General features: G+C 39.8%; 1 protein-coding gene across 5 annotated transcripts in view; it reads left to right on the top strand.

The window, feature by feature from the left end:
* Positions 1-2,043: 2,043 nt before the first annotated feature.
* Positions 2,044-24,554, top strand: part of tnca (tenascin Ca) — a 34,779-nt gene continuing 12,268 nt past the window's right edge. The window contains exons 1-15 of one of the 5 annotated variants that reach the window (XM_013274034.3): positions 2,044-2,454; positions 8,610-9,172; positions 9,699-11,012; positions 11,373-11,636; positions 11,728-11,843; positions 12,375-12,528; positions 14,099-14,368; positions 14,555-14,740; positions 14,852-14,941; positions 15,084-15,347; positions 17,019-17,468; positions 19,220-19,495; positions 21,514-21,786; positions 21,937-22,212; positions 22,318-22,590. In XM_013274034.3, the coding sequence (XP_013129488.1) occupies positions 8,695-9,172; positions 9,699-11,012; positions 11,373-11,636; positions 11,728-11,843; positions 12,375-12,528; positions 14,099-14,368; positions 14,555-14,740; positions 14,852-14,941; positions 15,084-15,347; positions 17,019-17,468; positions 19,220-19,495; positions 21,514-21,786; positions 21,937-22,212; positions 22,318-22,590 (4,684 nt within the window). In that variant the 5' untranslated portion in view covers positions 2,044-2,454; positions 8,610-8,694. The remainder of the gene's footprint in view (positions 2,455-8,609; positions 9,173-9,698; positions 11,013-11,372; positions 11,637-11,727; positions 11,844-12,374; positions 12,529-14,098; positions 14,369-14,554; positions 14,741-14,851; positions 14,942-15,083; positions 15,348-17,018; positions 17,469-19,219; positions 19,496-21,513; positions 21,787-21,936; positions 22,213-22,317; positions 22,591-24,554) is intronic. The other 4 variants (XM_013274035.3, XM_013274036.3, XM_003449610.5 and 1 more) reach the window with 4 other exon arrangements.

Genomic DNA, 24,554 nt, shown 5'->3' on the forward strand with positions numbered 1-24,554 from the left:
CTTTCACTCTTTTAATTGTGCCTACATGATGGACGTGAATAAAAAATCGTAGCAAAGCACTCAACACCTGTGAGATGCCTCTTTGCCGCAATGTGTTTCCTACAGCACAGGTTTTACCAGTGAGTTCTTATTACTCACTGTGTTTATTGGACAAGTGGAATATGATTGCACTGGCTATTTCAGATATTGCTTGGATACGGCCTTTTCATTGTGGGAAGGCAAAACTGTGATTGTGGCTAAAATTTTAAATGAATTGTGCAGCCTACGGATACGTCTTTCTGAAACTCACAATGAAAAATGAAAAAAAAATTCTATAATGGGTGCTAATGAGTGAAGACAATAGGAAAGTGTTTACAAAGGTCAAGCCTAAGTACCATTTTCTTATACACTTTGTAGGATTTAAAAGATGTGTTATCTTGACTGTGCACAGATATATTTCAAAGCTCACTGACCTCAAGTGCCTTTTCAAACAGCAGAGACCGACTTCTGATTGCCGCTTAGTGTTGTGTAGACCAGTGATCCCCAAACTTTTTTGCACCACGGACTGGTTTATGTCCGACAATAGTTTCATGGACTGGCCTTTAAAGTGTCGCGGATAAATACAACAAAATAAAACCAGTACTAGTACCAAAAAAAGAAGATTTATACATAACACACGGGAAAAGACCCAGGGAAACTGAGTAAATGAAAAATAATTTAAAAAAAATAATGATAAAAACCATAAAAACCATAAATTTCACACCCGTGCCTCAACTCTCGCGGCCCATTACCAAACGACTCATGGACTGATACCGGTTGGGGACCGCTGGTGTAGACTATATCTGTGCCAGTTTAATACACAGAGTAGCTCTTTATAGTATGACAATTTTTAAAATGAAGCCTTCAACATTTCTAAATAGACAGGCATATAGTGAAACAATGATGCTGCCAAAGCATAACTGTTTGATAGAAAGTCAAAGAATCTCTAGTCTCAATAGTGGAGGTGTTTAGAGTAGGAATAATAGCAGAAGCAATAATCACTGAGATACAATATTTTGTTTTGGACTGACATGACTAATGTATCAGTGAGCTATCCCTACAGCCATGCTGCTAATAAAACCTTTAAATAATTTAGTCTTTGTATGATGTAACCCATTTCTGTCACGTCTTCACAGAATGTAGAAACTGAGAAAATTATCATTCAAAGGTTCCATTCACAACAGACTGCAAACTGTATATCTTAACAGTCCCACAGACTCACTTAAAAGATTTAAGCTGATTCTTCCCTTATCCTCATCTAATCATATTAAGATTAAACTGTGGAGGCTGCTTCCATATGCTGGCACATTGCTTTTTCTCTCCCTGGGCTTCAGTTATTTAGTCTTTATATAGTTTATATTATATTTATATATTTATATAGTCTTGCAGTTATTGCATTCCTGTCTGTGGTGACTGCAAGATACAAGATGTCATGAATTCCATTAACACGTTTGTTTCTCATCTGTTCAGTTAAATGTGTTAAATGAATGTCTTCATATGAGAAATATTTGTATGGTACCAAAACACTTCCTTTAAGAGATTTCCTCCACTGTTTCATTTTGACTTTTATCCATCACCTTTATTATATAATTGGATAGATACCGAAAGTATTTAATCAGTAATCGTGTATTTTGCTGATTTTTCTCATCTGTGGTTGTGCAAATACTCTAACAGAGCTGGAGAAAGATTTGTATTTCAAGGAGGATTAGAGTGAAGCATGGAAAGTGGAGATTGACGATGGAGGGGTAACATGAAATGACAGTTTGAGCATGCTGAGAAAAGATTGGGATTTATTTTTGCAGCCTTAATCATGTAGGAGAAAATCATAAATCATTATTGCAAAGTGAATCTAGTTGAAAGCAAATGTCTGTCTGCTGTCTACAGTCTTCCTTCACTTTCGTCTTATTGCCTGGCTTTCCCCTCTAATTTCCCTACACAACCACAAGCACCGCTCACTCTGTCATGACTCCCGGCTACAGTGGCATCTCATTTAAAGGAAGCAGACCAGCCCTTGTATCCATCAGTCGCAGCAGAGGGAGGGAAGACGGGGCTGTGAAGGGAGGGAGAAAACGACTATTTAAGGGCTCGAGTTTAAAGCAATGGGAGTCTGACCTAAACACTCCTCACACTTTAAAAGACATTTCCTCCCACTCTTTCTCTCTCTCTCTCTCACCCTCTCTCTCTCTCTCTTTCTCACTCCTTGTCTCCCGCTTTTCACTTACTCCCTCTTTCAGCTGAACCCCAGCCTGAGCTGTGAACTGTGAGGGAGGATAAAGAGCTGGACTGACAGAGCTGCCACCTTGCTGGAGAGGCTGTATGACGGAGCAGTGACACAACAGAGCGAAGCATCATCTTTTTTCTTGGCTTCACTAAATTTGTGAAGACTCGGAGGAGCGCCTCATGTTACCTGTGGGGGCTTGTGACAAAAAAACAGAGGTAAGAAGATCTATTTATGAATTTCTCTGAGTAAACAGTTATTTGAGTTCGTGCAGCAAAGGTCAGTTTTCTCATTTCCTTTTGTTTTTAAGTGAAAGTAGTCAACTTGCACTAGTGAAGCATACTACAGAACCAAAAGGCACAATTATTATTTATTGGAAGTGCATTCTTGGTGTATACTGCAACTTCTTCCTCTGTCAGACTCACACAGCAGCCAGTGCTGGGAGCAGCGGTGATGACTGACTGCTGTGGGAGTGAACATGTGGAAGAGTTATCCCAGGCTTTGATCGCCTCGGTAGAAAGGCCAGCGCACTTTGTGCCAAAAAGAGACCCTTGCAAAAAATGTTGTCAGGTTGTAGATCAGTACTGGGAGAAAATATAAAAATAACAGCTGTCCATCTGTGTGTGTGTGTGTTTCTGCACGGGGCCAAAAAAATGCACAAATATCCCTGTGTCTGGTGAGGTTTTGCAGCCTGATGATTCATCATATTACTCTGGGCAATGCAGTTCAGACTTCATCGTGCATCATTTTTCCACCACTGAGATTAAATGAAAGGAAAAATAGGCGATGCTAGTGACGTTGCCAGCATGGGTAAAGAGAAATGAAAAAATTACATCCCTCAACCACTCAGTCCATTAGCTATGCTTAATTGAAATTTAAGTCAAAGTCAGTGGTTTTAACTTCTGTTTCATCCTTTGTGTGGTGGGTTTGAATCACCAGCTCCAGTCCACATTCAGCAGAAATGAATATTTCAGCTGAATGAGATTATAATCGTTCAGTTCCTCTGATGTGCAGTTTTATCCCCCTCACCCACGCTACTTCAGCTCATACCTAGAAGGCACACACACATACCTCTGTCTGCTATGTGCCGTGTGTCCTGGGATGATTGTGTGCAGCCGAGTGAGAAAGGTGTCCGTGTCAAAGGGACAGCTGGTTTAATAGCCGGAGCTCCCAGAGGGCTCATATGACACTGGTTCCCTCTACATGACCTTGACACACAGAGTCAGGGGTCATAACTCATGCTTCTTTAGTTTATGTAAATTATGTTTTGGGTCCTGTTTCAATTTTTTTTTCTTCAAGTTTCAGAATTCATTCGAGCAGTTGAAGGTTAGCGAGTGTAGTGAACTGGGTTTAATGAAAGTCTTTCCTTCTTTCCTTGTTTCTGTTCATGGAGGAAATATCTGCTGGTAACATGCACAACAGTAAAATGCCCACGCTTCACTCACTCACAGCAGATTAACTAATTTAAAAGGACACATTTAGACACTTGCATAGTATTTCCTCCATTTATTAACATATATAACATAACACACGTTTGAATTTAAGAGCATGCAAAATCAAAAAAATTACTTTTAAAAAAATGTTTATTTTTGCAGAGACACAGTAATTGCTACTGAAATTGCTGAAAGTCTGCATTCTATTCAGGCTCACCTCCAGACACAGTGAAACTGCTTTTTGGTACTCTTAAAGTCCCACGGGATAATATCTGCCATGCTGCAGTGGGAAACTTTGTAATCTGCTAATGAGGTGCTGCTATTTCTCTTACTGTATCAGCTACATTAACTACTCTAATTACCTTTCCTGAGATGATTTCCAGCTGTTTCTGATGTTGTCAAGAATCGGGCTTTGTACTTTGTAATGCATGGAAAAATAGAAATGTTAATATATCACAGATGAACAGATTGATCCACACGTTTATTGTTGACCACTGGCTGAATCCTGAGATAATGCTGTCAACCACAAATGTTTTCCATACGGAGTGTGTCCAGACTTGCTACACATACAATCTATTAATGGATGCTTGTGTTTAGCATTAAATCTGCATGCAGTAGCACTTTTGGTCTCGCCAAAGGTTGAGCTATTATATGGACATAAGACGAGAACCTCAGTGCCTTTTTTTCAGTTTGACTAGGCAAAACAGATGTGATCAGCCCAGGGCCAACATTCCCAGTTTCTCTTTTCCACGTGGGAAAGTTCCCTTTTTGCTGCCAGCATGGGGAAAGAATACTAAAGCTACGGGAACTGGATTATAGCTTAGTGAACAGGTTATATTTATTTCAATTTTCTCTAAATTGTCTTCCCATGTCCCATAGTCAAAGGAGATGTCCTTGGTCAACCCCAGGGCTTCTCTGAATGATGTGTTCTTGGCTTTGTACTGTAAGCACTACCGTTCTCAGTAGTTTAACTTTGCAAAAACATCAGATCACATTTATATAAACAAAGTTTCCGCTGGTTTTGAAAAGTTACAAAAAAGAAAAAATATGCTGCCAGTTATCTTTTTAAAAAGCCTTTGAAGTTATTTCAAGTCTGAAGTTTAAAATGTAAAATTTAAGTTAGTGTGATGTGTAATGTACACATAATTTACAATTACTGATATACGGGTGACATGCAGAGCTTTTTACACTTTCACAGCTGCCTCCTGCAGCTTGCTGCACGTTTTCTGCAATCTTTCCTGGCTAAAAAACGACTATTTACTATTAGTGCTGTAGAATTTTTTAGAACCATTCCTTCAGTAAAAGTAACAATAAAACACAATGAAAACACCTCACTACATGTAAAACTATATTAGTGGTAAACTGTACATACATTTTTTAAAATAAAATACTTTGCAGAAAATTGTGTTTTTTAGCAATGTTATATTGATTAATGTAACTGCTTTAGAAGCTTTAGGTTGAGCTTATGTTGAATAATTTATATTTTTGTTTAATCAACAATCGAAAGGATCCTGTGAGGATCATGTATTTGTAAATAAACACCTGCTAATGAGCTCAAACACAGATTTACAGCTTGATTTTTAAAAAAAAAAGTATATTAAATATTTTTTAATGTAAAAACAAACAAACAAACAAACAGGTTAGTAAAAATTAATGAACAATTAACAATTAATTTCATTAATTTAATTAATAATTTAAAATATTAATGAAAAACAAAGGTGGTGTATGAGGAACACTGTTGGTTAAACTTTTCTCATAGATGCTAATTTCAAAATGCTAGTGGAGCTTCCATCTGTTCAAGCAAGAGTTCCCTTCTCCATTACCAAGGCATTTCTGGTTAACGTGTTGATGGAGTTATTAAAAACATTTCACATTGCATTCTAACTCTTCTATATATTATATATACATATTGGCCAAGTCAGTCACTAAGTCATTTCTAATGCTACTTCTACTACAGCATAGCCCACTGATGCTAGCTGATGTCAGAGCTTGTCTACTATGCTCCCATTAATTTCCCATTAGAGACAGATGGCGGACTAGCAATGCACATGCGTATCAACCAGAAAAAGGTGTTATTCCCCAACTTGACAAGCTCAAGAGATTGATAATGGAAAAAAGACCTTTGCAAAAACTGAGGTGCACTACAGATTCCTGTGGAATTGGACACAAGCGGAGTTAATCCTGCTTCCAGAGACTATTGCCAAATGTAGCTATATGATGGATGAATGCAAACAGGCCAGAAACTTTAACGACAGAATGTTGTTTGAGATGAAAGGAGAAGGATCACTTTAACTTTGACATTTTAATTGATGTCTGTTTTAGATCTCACTACACAAGCACTGCGTGCCTTGCTTGCACCTCTTACTTTTAGAATGTTTTTTCTGCTCTATACAGCATGGAAAAGTGCGCCCAGTCAGAAGAAATGAATCAAAACAATTAATTAATGAACCTAATTAACTTCAATTAGTCTTTCAATGAAAAAGTGTTACCAGGCAGTATTTTCTTAAAAATATGTTGAATTCCATTGCCTATTATTTCAAAAAGTCCATATTGTACATTTATGATAGTGATGGTGAGCTACCTGTGGGCATTATCAAGAAGATTAATTTTTTTTGCCAGACTGTAAATTACAAGTGATATGTGTTGTAAAAGTTTCAAGAAGTAGATCGCAAACACATTGTAAGACCAAGATTTCAGATTTACAACTCTAATCGTAACCTACCTTTATCCTGCCGCTCACCAGATGTGTGAGAGCCTCGTGAAACTTAAGCTGGGTTTTATATGGGCGTTTAAACAGGTAAGATGAAGGACAGTGAAAATGCTGGCAGGGGGTGTGGGACAAAAGCCAAGTCAGGTCAAAGGTGGTCAAGATAAAGGAAAGAAAAAAGGACAGATGAAAAAGCCTTACCTTCAAACCTATATCTCTGAAGCAGCAACAGTTTTACAGCCTTTGTATTGCATGCGATCATTGTGATTTAGAGATGACCATGCTGCTGTCATCCAAGTATAACAATAAAAAACAAAGGAAACATTCAGCTATCACTGCAAACTATATTCAAACTGTTTTTACTGTTTCAAAAACTGCTTGGCTAAAGCCAACAACTCTTGATTCCTTTACCAGCCTATTCTATTTTATTGATTTTCCCCAAATATAAAATCTTTGTGCTTCCTTACAGGAAGATTCAGCACAACCTGTAGCGAGTCCATCATATTTTAGAAGAAATATATTCATATTTTACTCTCAAAGTTAACACGCACATTAACAGTGAACCGCTTGATGTGCAATAACAAGGAACTATAATTTTTCTGAGCTCAGATGGCATCTTGAGTCAAGGTAATCCAGTGGTTATATATTTTACTGTAACCCACTGTTAGATTTTTCTTAAAAAATTGTGAGGCAGATTTTGTTCTTGGTATAGGTCTCACTATTCAAAATAAAATGTATGTTTTTTGTGTTACTGCAAGTAGTTGTATGTATATCTAGGCTTTCTTGTGTTGCTTTAAGAGGATGAGGATCAGCCACAGGTGTTTTGATTTTGTGTCTCAAAGGAAAAAATACTTCTTGGTCATAAATATATGAATGTGCAGTCATGGCAACCCTGAGATCCAGCAAAAGCTCAGCTGAAGCTTTTCTGAAGATACTTTCCGTTATGCGATAGCTGATCATTGTGTCAATAAACAGTTTCCAGAAACTCTCGAGAGAACATAAATCCAGGTGCACCACATGTCTTTTTAAGTCCATAACTGCATTTTTGGAAGTAATTTTTCACTGGTTTGCATGTGCAGGTGGCTACCAATCAAAGAGTCTGGACAAAATCCTCCTGTGCTGCCAGAAATGCAGCTTCTTTAAAGAGGTATTGTTTGCTGCCTCCCAGGTGTGCCAGCAGACAAGCATGTGAACCTGAGGGCCTATCTGGATGACTTGATTTGCTGGCTATTTGTGAATGCAGTGATTATTGACTGATGAGCAAAGGAATTTAAAATCTAAAGCCTGCAAATGCAGTTAAGCAACAATAACACAGCTTTGATATATCATAAAACTCCATAAAGGACGAATTTTTTCCAGGGCCTTACTATTGATTTTCAGTATCTCATGCATACTTAGATCATTTGGAAACTCATCACTGTGTAATCCAAGAGGGCTTTCCCGCGCTGAGGAAGAAGCTTGTCATTTTACTCCCACGAATTAGAGTGTTGTTGGTGTCCAGCTAATGAATTTGGGCAAATAGTGCTGTGAATGAGATGAGTATGTTTTCACACTTTTTTACCTCATTTTATGTGGACACTCGAGAATTGGGATTATCATTTTTTGAGTAAAACAGCAGATTTTTTACATATACACAAACAGCGTGGAGCAAGTTGATGTACCAGGACACCTGTGGATTATTTATAATAGGGTTTATTTTATAAAGCAGGGCTTTAATGAAAAATACCTTTCCCTATTTATTATGCAAACTATGTACAAGATTATCAAAAATGTTTTCAGAATCAACTTACTACATTTATTGGATATTTATTTTGACTGTTTAACACCAGCTGAAAAAACAGTCCAAACAATAACTGTGTCATATCCTAAATGTTCATGTTGCACTGATTTCCATCTCTCAAGCTTCTTTCTTTCTCTAAACAAGACTAAACTAGTCACATGTAGTGAACTTACACCAAATCACCAAACCCTATTCGCCTGTACAGTTGATTGTTATGAAAGACAGGCATTATGAAAAACTGCTTTAAAAGACTTGCTGTAGTTGCGAGGTATTGAATGTTGTGGATGGCTTTTCATTCATTAACATTTCATCTCAATCCTTTTTTCAAGAAAACTGATGTTTTCTTGGAACCTCATTGCTGGTTCTTCAGGTGTTTTCTCATATATATATTAATTGTGCCACAAAGCATTAAATACTAAATTGCTGTAACAATGTATCTGTCTGTCTTTCCAGAACATTCACCGTTAACCAGGATCGAGCTTTTTGTCTGAGGTTCACACGGATATTTATTTCACTAATACGGCGCTATACATCTAACATGGGTACACAAGGCCTTCTGGGCTGCCTTCTCCTAATCACTTGCCTCATCTTATCAAATGCTGGGCTTGTGAAAAAAATCCTACGGCATCGACGACAGACTTTGGCATCCCCTGAAGATCATAACATAACCCTCCCGAGTGCAGATCATCCTGTGGTTTTCAACCACGTCTATAACATTAATGTTCCTGGCAGTTCCTTGTGCTCAGTGGACCTAGACGCTACAGAAAGTACACACCTTCATCCCAAAGATGCTCCAGTCTCCTCAGGCCATCACATGACCGAGCACACGCTCGATGGGGAGAGCCAGATTGTCTTCACTCACCGCATCAACATACCTCGGCAGGCCTGCGGTTGCACCGACCACTTGCCCGGTCTAAAAGCCCTCATGAGCCGGCTTGAGATGCTTGAGGGAGAAGTTTCAGCTTTGAGGGATCAGTGCCACAGTGAAGGGGCCTGCTGCAGTGCTCAGGTCAAAGGTAGGTGTAATTTTTCCATCACGCTGTGTCAGTCACCTGTTTGAGCCAGCAAAGTAAAACAATCCTTTATTTATCAGACTCTGCAATGAAAAGTGCTTTGTAACCCCACAAGGCTCGTTCATGAGTCACATCTGTTCCATTCATCTGCTGAGAGTTCTTTGGAATTTAATGTGGGGGTGTAATTTTAGCTGTACAGTAGAGGACACCAGCTCATCTATTAACTTTGCATGTTTTTTTGTTATTTTTTGGATCAGTGAGGGATTACATAAAGTTGTATCAGTACCAATGAAAGCAAGAAAACAGTAGCTGCTAAAATAAGCCGGAATAGTTTGGCATTTTAGGAAATACACATTCACTTATGCATCTGTTGGCTCTTCATAGCATACAGAAAAGTCTTTCTTCACTGCCAACTCTCAACAAGAAAGTAAAAAAAGCATGCTTTCTCCAAATGTCAAACTATTGCTGTAGATGATGAAATTTTCAAGCTGACTGCATTTGTCATTGTTATGCTGCATTTTTTTTAAAGGTGAAGTGGGAACAAAACCTTACTGTAATGGTCATGGAAACTTCAGTGCTGAAACCTGTGGCTGCATATGCGAGCCTGGCTGGAAGGGACCCAACTGCACTGAACCCGAGTGCCCAAAGAACTGCCAGGACCGAGGCCACTGTGTGGATGGAAAGTGCAAGTGCTTTAAAGGCTTCGCTGGAGAAGACTGCTCAATTGAGGCCTGCTCTGTGGACTGCAGCATGCACGGCCAGTGCGTAGGTGGTGTTTGCGTCTGTACGGATGGTTTCTTTGGCGAAGATTGTTCTCAGAGCAAGTGCCTCAATAACTGCCTAGGCCGTGGGCGCTGTGATGACGGAGACTGTGTGTGTGATGAACCATGGACTGGCTTTGACTGCTCTGAGCTTATCTGCCCCAAAGACTGCTACGACCGTGGACGCTGTCTGAATGGAACTTGCTACTGCGATGAGGGATTCACCGGGGAAGACTGCGGAGAGCGTATCTGTCCCAACAACTGCCACGGTAATGGTTTCTGTGTCGATGGCCAGTGCGTCTGCACAGCTGGCTACAGTGGAGAAGACTGCAGTCAGCTCACCTGCCTGAATGACTGTAACGGTAGAGGAACCTGCTTCAGTGGGATGTGCATCTGCGACACAGGGTATCAGGGTGAAGACTGTAGCCAGTTGGCATGTCTGAACAACTGTAACAACAGAGGCCAGTGCATAAATGGACAGTGTGCGTGTGATGTCGGCTTCCAGGGAGACGATTGCTCCGAGCTGTCCTGTCCAAACAGCTGCTTGCACAGGGGGCGCTGTCTCAATGGTCAATGTGTATGCGAGGAAGGCTTCGCCGGTGAGGACTGCAGCATCCGCACATGCCCTTCAAACTGCTACGGCCGTGGAGAGTGCACCGAGGGGCGTTGTTTATGCCACGCAGGCTTCACTGGTGAGGACTGCAGTGAACTGAGCTGCCCCAACAACTGTAGGAATCGTGGCCGGTGCATCAATGGTCAGTGTGTCTGTGACGAAGGGTTTGCAGGAGAAGACTGCAGTCAGAGAGCTTGTCCCAACGACTGCCTGACCCGCGGTTACTGTGTGGATGGAGAGTGCATTTGTCACGAAGGCTATTCAGGAGACGACTGCTCCGTGGTCACCTGTCCAGATAACTGCAACAGCAGGGGGCGTTGCGTCGACGGAAGATGCATGTGTGAGATCGGATATGAAGGAGAAAGCTGTGCAATGCTGAGCTGCATCAATAACTGCCAGGACAAGGGGCACTGCGTGAACGGTCAGTGTGTCTGCGATGAGGGATACATCGGAGAAGACTGCTCACAAGGTAAGAGGCTTTAGACAAAAAAAAAAAGATTTGAAAGTTCACAATTTTAGAAAGTTTCCATGTGTTAACTAAGTGCACCATAAAAGCAAATGCGGAGTGATGTAATTTCCTTCCGTTCTCAAAATTCACTCACCACTCTTCTTGAAAGAAACTATTCTGGTGAATATAAAAGAGGGTTTTGGTTTTTGTGCTGCCCTTGTCTGTACTCGGTTTGTGCTTTTTTGGCAGTTCTTCACACCACAGCCAGATGTGTGTCTGGAGTTTGCATTAGCTCTACGTGGTTGATATTCACTGACTTGAGGGCCTGAGAAAATGTCTAACACAACACCCTCAGCTGTTTTTTTTCTTGATTTTTTCCAGTATCTCCTCCAAAGGACCTAACTGTTGGGGAGGTCACCAGTGAGACTGTCGACCTGTCCTGGAACAATGAGATGCTGGTCACAGAGTATCTTGTCACATATGTGCCCACAATTCCTGGCGGTCTTCTCCAAGAGTTCACTGTGTCTGGAGACAAAACCGCTGCAACTGTTAAAGAGCTTGAGCCCGGTCTTGAGTATCTGATTAATGTCTACGCTGTTCTGAGTAACAAGAGGAGCATCCCTGTGAGTGCACGGGTGGCCACAGGTATGCCATATTTGTTTCTGTGTTCATTTGCTGTGAATAGGTTTAGAAATAGATAATAAACATTTATTAACTCTCTCTCCGTCCCCCCTAGACCTTCCGCAGCCAGAAGGTTTAAGATTCAAATCAGTAAGAGAGACCTCAGTCGAGGTCATTTGGGACCAGCTGGACATCCCCTTTGATGGCTGGGAGATCTATTTCCGCAACATGGTGAGTCTGCCCATCTCTGCTGAAGACTTGCCTGCATTTTATTAGCCATTAGGGGAAAAGTCAGAGGTGATAAGCTATGCCAGCTTATTGAAAGTCTCAGCGATACACGGATTTATTTTAGTGGTAACCATTAAATTTGCTTTGACATATGGAAAAGTTTAGTGAGGGCAAATCTGGATGTTATAGAACTGCGGCTAAAACTGCTGCTGAGATACCGAGGCAAAGTCCAACCAACTCTTCTAAAAGGAATGAATGTGCCAGCTGATAAGTCAGAGACCTTTTAATATTCCGTAGCCTTAAAATGTGTTGTCCTTTTCTGACCTTCAAGCTCCCGCTCCTGCCTTTTTGTGCCTTGCACGAAGAAATATACTGCCTGCGGTACACTAAACATAGCCAAACCTAAAGTGTAATGAAAATGCTAAAGCAGAGGCACCATCTTTTAATGCTTAAAGCTGATTTTCTCACAGCAGTCAAGTTTAATGTATATTCTCTACTTTAACATGATTTTTCTATATTATGTAACTTTTACAGAAAGAAGAAAATGGAAAAGTTTCAAGCACCCTTCCACCCTCTCAGAACCAATTCTTCCAATCAGGGCTTGGACCAGGACAGGAGTATGAAGTCTCCATCAACATCATCAAGAACAACACCAGAGGACCCCAAACAACCCAAACATTCACTACCAGTGAGTTTCAAGCACACTTACTATTTACAGTCATGCAGTTTATGGCTGCCTATCATCAACTCTCAACCATAATCATCACATTAGAGTCAGAGAAGATTTTAATTTTCCTGCTCTCTTTGGCAGCTATTAGTACCTTTTTGGGGCAGCACAAATAGCCTTCACTTTGCCTGTGCAATGTGAGCCAGAGTGAAATTCCATAATGTAAAGAAGAACTACAAGAAGAAATCCCAGGTGGCTCTCCATAGTTCCATCTAACAGATTCAGGGTAAAGAGTAATAACTCAAACTAATTGAAGCTAAGCATAGCATGTCCATGTCATAGTTGCTTTTTTTCCTCTTCCAATAAATCTTTTGCTCTTAGCTCTCGTCCTTGTCTCGTTGAAAGTTTTATTGCCGAGTTACTCCATACATTAAGTTATGAAATGGTTCCAGTTCCTTACGCCATCAATATGGCACGCCAAGCCAGACAACTTCCTTTGAGCATGGAAAAATCATTTAGTTAACAGGACTGTGTTGATGGACTCTCTGGGTATCACACCGTTTTGTTTCTGATGTCATTTATTTGTGTAGGCTGAAAGTCGACACAGCTCCCACAGAGGAACAATAGAAGCGAGGTTAAACTTTTCATACCCTTGTACCCCCAGTGGTCCTTTTTTAGCATGGATCCAAAATGTGGAGGAAAAATGTCTCCTCCACATGTTAACACAGGAGATTTGTCAGGTAGTGACATGACATCAGACTTAAAGGGAATCACATTATGTTTCATAATGACTTTTCCTGTTGTGGTGGTTGATATCCAAGTTGAGTTATGCAAGATGTATTTTATGTTTAAACACGCACAAACAAAACAACGATTACTTTCTCTTTATCCAGGTTTTCTTTGTGAATTTGTATTGTGAACTCTGTATTTTTAGATAATGAATTACACATACAGAGACGGATTAAATCTTTGTTAGAGACATTTCTCTTCTTATTGACGCCAAAGGTAGACATAGTTTTTTGGAAAGGTACTTTCCAAAGCTTGCAAGATGACACTAGAAGAGATGGACATAGCTTGTGGTGCCATGAATTGGTTTTGATGTTACCGTTTTGGTGATGGGTTTTTTTAGCCAAACATGAACATATTTGAAACACTAAGCAGTTGCTTGGTTAGCAAGCTACATGTATCAGCATCTTCTACTACTTTATGATGCCGAAATATCTTTAGTAATCTTCAGGATAAACAAAGTGGAAACCAGCAGTGACACTTAATATTTTTGCACTGATATTGCTAACTTACTGATTTTAAGCAAAAGTGTTCACACTCAACATCTTAGGTTAGCATGATTAGCAACATTAGCTAAATAAAGCCAGCTTACATTGATTACAAATAAGTTATGTTTGAATATTAAGCTACAAAAAATAACCCCTGGATGCATCAGTTTCTAGGACAATTACCACTCTTCACAATTTTTCTCTTTTTGTGAATCAGTACCTCTGTTGCGGTTAGATGACATCATGTTTCTTCATGCATCTTTTCTTCCCTCTATATCTCATCCAACTTTCCTTCTCTTACTGAATTACAAATCTAGAGATCGACGGCCCTCAGCAGGTGGAGGTGAAGGATATAACGGACTCCTCGGCTCTGATCAGCTGGTCTCAGCCGGTGGCTCCCATGGATGGAATCACCATGTTTTACATGCCCAGCTCTGACCCTTCAGATGAAAATCGTGTGGATATATCCCCCCCAGACAAGCAGTACAGCATTGATGGTCTGAGGCCAGACACCGAGTACACAGTGTCGCTCATTTCCAGGAGTGGAGACATCACCAGTGACCCTGTCACTGCCACATTCACTACAGGTTGTCTTGTGATAATAACTGTATTTTCTGTTTTAGTTCACTGTATTGTTATATTTTGAGACTTCTATGCATTTGTACACTACAAATTAGAGCAGTCTAATGTAGTATTTAAGCTTATTGTATGTTTGTAGGTCAACGAGTGTCAAGTCATTACATAATTAATGAAAGAAACTCTGTTTATGTTAGCCCTGGATGCCCCCACGAACCTTCAGACTGTGTCCCAGACAGACAACAGCATCACCCTGGAGTGGACCAACAGTGAAGCTGATATTAGCAGCTATCGGGTAAAATACAGTCCCATCTCTGGGGAAATTCATGGTGAGGAAGTGTTCAAGCGAGGATCAGGCGATAGCACACAGGCTACCATCACCAGTAAGTATCACATGGATTAATATAAATTAAGCTTGACCACACACATGCAATATCCAGAATTGCATTTGTCAACCAACATGGATATTTAGCCTCCGTCTTTCTGCACCGCAGGGCTAAAGCCGGGTACAGAGTACGGGATTGGAGTGACTGCTGTGAAGAATGAGAGAGAAAGCCTCCCAGCTACCACAAACGCAGCAACTGGTGAGAGACACTGCTGAACAGCTGTCCAAACACTCCTCCTTCACACCGCTTCATAAACACACAGACAGATAGGATGTGTTGAAACAAATTGAGTGGTGAAATGACACTAATGGGCTGTTTATCTACCTCATTTTTCTGTCAGACCTCGATCCTCCCAGAGATTTTGAGGAAACCGAATCCACAGAGACGTCTCTCACCGTCAGGTGGCAGAAACCTCAGGCCAAAATCAGTGGATACAGGCTGGTGTACATCTCCAGAGACGGTCAGGTTGGGGAGGTGGGGTTCCCAGCTGCAACGACTACCTATCATTTGCCTAATCTGACTCCTGGGATGAGCTACACCCTTACTTTGACTGCAGAGAGGGGGCACAAAAGGAGCACACCCGTCTCCCTGTCTGCATCCACAGGTGGGTAGGGAACCATTTTGCCACAGTTTGAATAAATAGAATGAATAAAAACGCATGCATTTGTAGTTAAAGGCTCTGTTACGTTCTTCAGGATTTCATCGAGGAGCTAAAGATAAAAGGATCTACAGACAGGTTCAGCTGTTGGAGTTCAGGGGTGTCAGCATCATTAATTCTCTTTTATCTTACTGTTCATTGGACAACCTGAGATTGTTTCCCTCCACTGTAAAAAGATCATTTCTCCTATCCTTTTTTTTTTAAAAATTAATTAAGATTGGTTTATAGTAACAGCTGCGTTTTTTGCATATATAATGCTAATCGCAGCTTTGTAACCAAGGCAACCAGGACTGAAAGCTTGAAAATGATCATTTGTGTACATGTTTATAAATACAAGTAGAGATTTGCTGGCTGGAAATAAATCTGCTGCCGACCAGCACCAAGAAACTATTACTTCATCTGTTACTAAACGATGCTTTCTTGATTTTCTTGTTTTCCTTGTAGCCTCTTTCACTTTTTATTTAGCTGACTCAGATGACCGTGAGCTAGCGACTCCTACAGGCTTGGAGGACAATGTCATTAGCTTTGTGTATCTAGACCCCTCCGAGTCCCAGTTTTCTGGGACTGAGCCTGAGGATGAGCCTGGAGTGCTGACTATCTCAAGTGTCACGTCTGATGGATTTGATCTGTCATGGAAACTAAAGGCTCGTGGTGTCTATGATAGTTTTGCACTAGAATATAAAGACACTCAGCGATTGTGGGACATGAGAGAGGTTCAACTTCCTGGAGATGCCCATGGCTCTAGAATCCATGGCCTGACGGCATCGACAGAATATCTAATAAAACTTTATGGAATAACAGGTAGCCAACGAGCTGCGCTACTTGAAGCTGTTGCAATCACAGGTATAAGTCTCTCTTTTAGGGTTTTTCAGCTTCGCCCTTCAGTGGAAGCTTTTGATTAGAGGCCAGACTGATATGGCTTGCATGCTGGATTCTTTGTTCCCAGATTTCACAAGACTTTTTTTTTTCACTGAAACCATCATCTACATAACCTTTGGCATGACTCAATTTGAACCTAACAAATGACTCTGTTTTTACAAAAATCCATCCCGTTTGATTCTTTGGTTCCCAAAGTTCAAATGCAAGAAGAAATCCACAGTGGCACCAGTGTCTAGCCTGGATTATTAAAGCTATCAGGCACACTGGTTTTCTACTGAGCTGGCTGTCCCAGTTTTCTCTTGTATCTGAGCTTTTACATGAAAGCCTTGTCCCATTATTAACCCCGTTTAGAGAGATGAGTGATTCTCTAATAGCAAATTAAACCAGGTCGCCTGCATGTCTCATGACTAAGACTCCTCAGTCGTGTTTTAGAAAAGCCGAAAGAACATGGCTGTGCATGGCTTCAACTTAATTTGAAGACAACTGTATACTTTCACACTAGTGGACTATGCAGAGTCTTCAGAAAGTTAATGACCCTGCTTCAGGTGTCATTAATGCCTTAGCAATGGCTTGATGATTTAGCCGTCATAATATATCCATGATTCAGGTAAAGACAGAATTTTGTGCAGAATTATTATATTTTTCATGTTAACCCATTGTTTTTCTTCACATGATCTTTTACAGTTTCCAGCAGAGCCAATAAGAAATTCATTCTTTAACCTGCTTTTATTCATTCAGCACCCAAGCCCACATCTCCAGATGTGCTTACGCTGAGTATCAAAGATGCCTCAACGCTCCCACAGTCTGTTCCAGATAATGAAGCTGTTCAAAACCCAGACATCCTCGATACTCTAAATAATGAAGTAACTTCCACAACTGATTCTGGCGGGATAACCTCCGGTGCCGAGCCTGAGAGCTCAGTCTTGGACCTACTCGGGGATCTCACAGTCAGTGTTACCGCCACTAGTGTAAAGCTGGCGTGGTCCGCGCCCGATGAGGCGTTCGATAGCTTTTTGGTGGAGCTTACTGCTCCGTCAGCAACAACGCAACCTCGTGTGACCACGGTACCAGGAAATATGAGGAAGGCTGAAATAGAAGGGTTGTCCCCTGCTACACGCTATGATATTACATTGCAAGGGCTGGTGGAAGGGGAGCGATCTTTACCTCTAAGAGTTTTTGCTACTACAGGTACATGGAACAAATATTTCTTATTGTAGCCCTTCATCTCAATCCATCATCATCATCATCATCATCATCATATCTTTTATCTCCTATGTCTGAACAATTCAGAATGGTTGAATCATTTCTTTTTTCCACAGATACTTCATGTTTTATTGTAAAAGATAATCCTCATTGATCTGATCTTGACTTTTGCTGAACTTTTAAATCCTCACAACAAAGTATTAGGTCCACAAAAAATCTGAGATTTTGAGATTAATGCGCATTTAACAAAGAGACTTCTAATATTGAAAGTTGTTTTTAGTTGAACTTAACTAACAATATAAAAGTCATGAGAAATGAAGGAAAGTTCTAACATGTTGTTGGTAGAATTTGTTAAAAGTTAGAATACTTCAAATTATATTAAGAATATATTATTTAAATCTGATAATGAACTCAAAATTAAATATTAGTATTCAGTTTTGACTCTAATGTCAAATGTATTATAAATATACAATATACTGCAATATATCAAATATACAACATTCAATACTTTAATATCAAACATTTCATTAAGAGTGTAAAACGTTTTTTTGAAAAATTATTTTGTGATTAAAATGAAAGTGATTAGAGTTTAATGTTGTTCAATATTTAGGAATTTTATTTTATTTTTTATTTCACAAATCCCTCGAAGGACAATTAATATACTAAAAGTTTGATGTTTTATTATGTTTTTATTACAACTTGATGATGTCAGCCTGTGATGTTCATATGATATATTACTTGATATGGTTTCTTGAAATATTTTAACTTTGTCCTTGGGCGCTAACAGTAAAGGTCAAGGTCAAATGCTTAGCCAATCTAGGTTCTCGTGTCCCCAATGCCTAGTTTTAAGTCAATCCATAAAAAATTATGCATAATGTTAAGTTTTTACTGATTTTTTTATATTTGGCATGACCTTGACCTTCACCAAATATCTGCTTGAGCTATTATTGGTATCCACCATTTGACAAAATTTCAAAATAATATCTTGAAAACTGTTGATGTTAGACTGCTAACAAACAAACAGACAGACAGACAAACAGACAAGCGAACAGAACCAATTACATATTTCTGCCCTTCAGTGGGACAAAAAGATGAGGAGAATTTAACCCTCCAGTTTTGTGCACCCCCACCCCCCTTACTTTAGTGTTCCCGGTCAAAATTGAGCTTTCTGTTTTAACAGCTCTTAAATTAGCATAACAAACATTTTTCACCACCAAATTCAGTTGAGTGGGTCATTCAGTGGGTCGTTCAATAGGTCATTCAGGGGGTCATTCAGTCAGTGGGGGTCACTCTTGACTGGTAACACCACAGATGTATATTTTCTAAGGTTGATTAAAACACTCAAAATACAATGAAAGAGATGATCATCACTTTTGTGTGTTCAAGTGCATAGTGTGGAGGATGTCATAAGGCCTTGAGGCAATCAGATGTAAAACACAATATTTATGATTGTTTTAAGTTGTAAATCGGTCAGATTTGACCTGAACACGACAGGAAGGCATGAGTTAATTTATGATAAGATTTTTCTTTTTTTTTGGAGGACTTTATTCCGCCACACTACTGAAATATTTATAACTATATCCTCAATTTTTATTTGCAATTTTATCTCAAAATCTGAGATTTTTTCCCCACTGTGCTCCTAATACTCCTGATATACTTTTTTTTTTGCCTTAAAATGAAATGCATAATCCATCTTGCTGTCCAGCTGACCCCAGTCTGATATGTCTATCTACCAGAGATGCTGACGCCAATGGTGGTGAACCTCACCATCTCTGACATAACATGGGATGGCTTCACTGCGTCCTGGAGTCCCACGAGTGGGGACTTTGACAGCTTTGTGATTGAGGTAACAAACCTGGAGAATTTTGCAGAGAGCCAGAACCTCACTCTGTCCGGAGACGCTTTGAGCCTGGGTATCTCTGGGCTGAATCCCAACACCAGCTACATGGTTGGCCTGTATGGGATGTATCAGGGCTCCTTCCTTGAACCTGTGTACAGTGAAGCCACCACAGGTACCTGCAACTTGCAGCGTTGCAGCCTTTTGTCCTCTAAACTGTCCTTCTTTTCCATGAATAATTTCTACTAAAGTCAACATCTGTGAAGCATACACATAAATAGCTCTGTTGTCTCACTCTCAGTGGAGCGTCTTCACCTCGCAGCATGAAACAAGAACATCATGATAATAACCCAATTGTTGTTTATGGCCTCAATGTCCAACACCCTGGACACAGTGCACTTTACTGCTTCATCTTAACCAACATGCCGTATACCATTCCTCACCCTCCAGCCACTGATTCTGTCTAGCTGAGAGAGGGCAGGGTGATGCGTACATGTGCCTCATCACTGAGCCAAACCCCTCAACTTACCCTCCGACTGCTCCCCCTCATCCCAAAGTGCATGAAGCCCCCCCTCTGCCATCCCTGCATCGTGGTCCGGTCTGAGGCTGATGTGCTGCAATGATTGCAAAAGCAAACCAATAACTCTCACCCTCCCCCACCCGTCATACAGCAACAGTGCGATAATCTCATTTCATCTCATCAGCCCTCATTCAGCGTATAATTGATTAACCATGACCCATCATTTGCCCGTCGATGTGCAAGCGCTCATAGTATGCGTGAGTATCCATGTCATCTTTCAGTTTGCGTGAATGACGCTGGGGTGGTTTTGTGGATTCTGATGAAGTTTATTTTCACGGAACATCAAAGTAAACACGGTCATTTCCTTTTGAACTGCTAGGTGGCAAATGATTAAATCTTCTTGTCACTATCAAGGTAAAAAGCTAATAACATAAATTGAAGCTAACAGTAGCATCACCTCGATTTACATCAGAATTTTGTTTTTAGTGCATGTTTGCATGTAAGGACTATATTTCCTGCAACATGTAAATAAGGTTTAGCTCTCTAACTCATCTGCTTTGAATTGCTTTGATGCAGCGTTATGCATTGAACTGATCAGCATTAACACGCCCAAACCATGCTACATATGCATGAAATCTGCTTAATCACATTTTCAAATTTAAGTCAATGATTAACAACTCAAACTTGCAGGTAATTTTGAAGGCCTTTTGAGTTTCTCTCCTTGGCTTTACATGTTGCTTATATTCAAGGTAAAGAAAAAGGTATATTTGGTTTCCAGTCAAGAGCCTGGAAATATTTTTACAGTGACACAATTCTCTTAATTTTGAACACGGCTCTACAAGCAATATTAAGGGACACACTGAGATATGATTCAAACACAGACTTTCAACTTTAATTTACAAGGTGAAACAAGAATGCTGCATTGCCACAGCTGAGAAATCACAGCCATTTTAATGCATAGTCCTTTTTAAATGTTGAGTTGAATTGCTTTCATAGTATTCTCTGTAAATCAGCTTTGCTGCATTTGGCTGAATCACAGGAGACAACAAAGCTCTGCATATTTCAGAAATTGTCCAGCTGCTTCTGTGTTTGGTCACATTAGCAATAAACACGTCTGGCCTGGTAGCTTTAGAAACCATGCATGGCTTTTGCATATTCTCTTCACTGTGTTTTACATTGTTTCTATATGTTTGAAATCATCGGCTATCTCCATACCCTTTCAGTTTTAGAAGGGGTCCAGCTTTTTTCGAATCCAGGATACGGGCGGATTTTTAATATTTACCTCATCATTCTTGTTCCCCTTGAATTAAATTTGAAAAGTCTGTGCTTCAGTTGCCTCATGATTGTGTATTGCAAACCTATTGCGGTGGCAGCCACAGTTAGAATTGTGAAAATTGTGTTTCTGTTTAAAAAATCCTGGATCTAATTGTATTTAAATAACTGTGGTGCAGGATTTTTGCTTTGCATTTAATGCAAAAAAAAATACATGCATGTATTTAATCACAGCTTCTCAGACTGTCAACAGTTACTGTTGGTGGTGGTGAGTGTCCCGTAACGCTAAATGTATTTCTTTCTAGAAAAAGATCCGTTTCTAATCATTTACTTGTCATTTAATAATAACATTTTCTGCATAAATGCCTTGGTGACAATCTAATCATGGTTTCTTTCTTTAGTGAATCAACCAGTGGTTGGCAAAATATATATCTCGAACTTAACATCAGAGAGCTTTTCAATCCTCTGGAATGGCACTGAAGGAGAGTTTGATGGTTTTGTCCTGGAGATAATTGATTCTGATTGGCTGATGGAGCCAAAGGAGTATAACATATCCCATGATGTAAAGTCCTATGATGTCACAGGGCTCAGGCCCAGCACTGATTACATAGCCTACCTCTATGGAACGTACAAGGGATCCAGAACAAGTGCAGTCAGTATTGTTGCATCGACAGGTAATTGGTTTTATGTGTATCAAATTATTAGTCTCCAAGAGAATTGTTGTTACCTTCACTCTAAAGTTGTCTTCGGTTTTAAAGTGACAAATACATGTGTTATCCTTTTTTTAATAAATGTATATATTTTATATTTTCTCTCCCCTGTAGCTGAAGAGCCTGATTTGTCCAAGCTAGTTGTTTCTAACATTACCTCAGACAGATTCTCTCTGTCTTGGCGAACAAGAGAGAAGGCTTTTGATAAGTTTATAGTAGAAGTCAGAGAGTCTGCTTTGCCCTCGCAGGCAATGGGGCGCGCTCTGCCTGGAGACGTGCGCTCCACAGTAATGGCGGGGCTCAAAGCGAGCACGGGCTACAACATAAAGCTGTATGCCACTGGTGTTGATGGCCAGAACACACAACCCCTATTTGCTGTAGCTACAACAGGTATCACATGACTTGCATTTCTTGACACTGGACATACCTCCTACATTGTTATGTACATGTATGCAGGACGACATAACTGAAAAGCCATGTTCTTTTTTTATTCAGAGGACATCCCACAGTTGGGGCCCATAGCTGGTTCATCTGCGAGTCCACATAACCTCAGCTTGTCCTGGAGCACTGTGTCAGGTCATTTTGATGGCTTTGTTATCCGAGTCAGTGATTCTGAGCAGCAGTCTGAGACACTGGAGTTCAGATTGCCTGGTGAAGTCCGTAACATTACAGTCACTAACCTGATGGAAGCTACAGGCTATGATATTGAACTATACGGTATTTCTCATGGGCGTCACACTCCCACAGTGTTAGCCCACGCTGTCACAGGTACTACGTATTTTACTCACATCTTTTATTCTAATACTTGAAGTATACTTTTTTTCCACCAAAACTAAAAAGGAATTTAGCTCCTTTTATCAGTTTAACTTAGCAGAATAACTAAATGAATTCAGTATGCAGGTAAAAATCCCGAAACACCTTAAGAGCAAAGCTGACATGCATCACAAGCAGCTATTGTTTTTTTTTCTGACACTCATAATCAGCAAGCATTTGTTGATGCTTGAAACATCCATAGTCAGTATAAAACAGACATGGTTTCTGGGTCTCAGGGAAACCAGTATGGAAGTGCTTTAAACCTGCATTCTATGTAGTGGCCACCAGAGGGAAAACCATCAAGTTTCAAAAGACTCGAGACTTAATAGGAAAATGGCACAATTCCCTCTTCCTGTATGAGTGCAATAAACCTTTTTACTTAAAACTTCTTGGGCTTCAAGCCATTCTGAATATTTTACGCCCATTTTGAAAATTATGGTCATTCAAATAGTGAGAAAGAAGGATAATCATTTAGGATATGCTAACATCTTGTAATGGACACATGCACCTTTAGTCTTTCACGCCAACTTATTAACCAACTAAAGAGCTAGACAGAATTTAGAAACCTCTAAACCTTGTCCACCCTAACTGGAAAAGTTATAAACCATTTTTATTTGTTAATAATCATCCACCTGGCTTGTCCTCAGAATTTGAAGTTGATTTCTTTGACTTTTTATCTGATTTATTTCTCAGTTCAAATAAAACAATTATTTTAGGCAAGTTTAACATCCATGTAGTTGTTGAAAATGACAGCCTCATTTAGTTTTTTATTAGGTTTAATTGGCTTCTCTCAAAGTGGAGCCCTCCCACGCACCACTTTAATGTTAGAGAGGAAATATTATCTTACTAATTTAGAAGATCTTTGTTTGGCCTCCAAATAGTTCTTGTAAGAGTAGTTGGCAAACAGTTAACTGGTCATTTGCAGAACAATAGTTTATTTCAAGAGTTTCATTTAGGATTTAGAGTGCATCATAGCACAGAAACAGAGCTAGTAAAGGTTTTGAATGATCTTTTTATGGCCTTTGACAGTGGACTCATTTCTGTGCTTGTCCTGTCAGACCTCAGTCAAGCATTCATTGCAATTTTAAAACATGGTGCAGGTATTAAAGGTTCTATGCTGCAGTGATTTAGCTCGTATCTCTTAAATAGACTCCAATTTTTTCAAGTAAATGGGTAGTCTTCTTCCCACAAAGACGTTATTCACAAAGGATTTTGTGCTGGGACCAATTACATTTACATTATACATACCTATTATTAGGAAACACTGCATACATTTAATTTCTATGCAGATGACACCCAGGTTTATTTAAATTTAAATTACAGACATAAAGGTATGGATGACCTCTAATTTCCTACTTTAAATTCAGATTAAACTTGGGTTATTGTAGTCATTCCTAAAACAGATATTTGCTTTAGATGACATTACCTTGCCCTCCACTAACATCTTCAGCATGCACATTAAACAAATGTAGAGGACTACCTACATTCGTTTTCACAATATTGCTAAATTCTGAAACATGCTGTCTCAGAGTGATAAAGCTAGTTCATGCATTTATTACTTCTAGGCTGGACTTTTGTAGTTCATTATAATCAGGTCACTAAAAGCTCCTTGAAAAACCTTCAGTTGACCACTGCAGTGAGAGTACCCATTAGGACGAGAAAGAGAGAGGATATTTCTCCCATAATAGCTTCTCTTTGTTGGCTGTCTGTTCAGAACTGAATTTAAAATCCTTCTCCTCATGCGCAAAATAATAATAATGAATATTCAGGCCCTGTCATATTTTAACCCTAACAGAGCACTTTGCTCTCAAAATGCTGGTCCCTAGAGTTTTCAAAAGTAAAATCGGAACCAGAGCCTTCAGCTATCAGACTTTACTATGGAACCAGCTCCCAGTTTGGATTCAGGATATAGACACTTA

The sequence above is a fragment of the Oreochromis niloticus genome, linkage group LG7 (genome assembly GCF_001858045.2).
Source record: "Oreochromis niloticus isolate F11D_XX linkage group LG7, O_niloticus_UMD_NMBU, whole genome shotgun sequence".
Classification (NCBI taxonomy): domain Eukaryota; kingdom Metazoa; phylum Chordata; class Actinopteri; order Cichliformes; family Cichlidae; genus Oreochromis; species Oreochromis niloticus.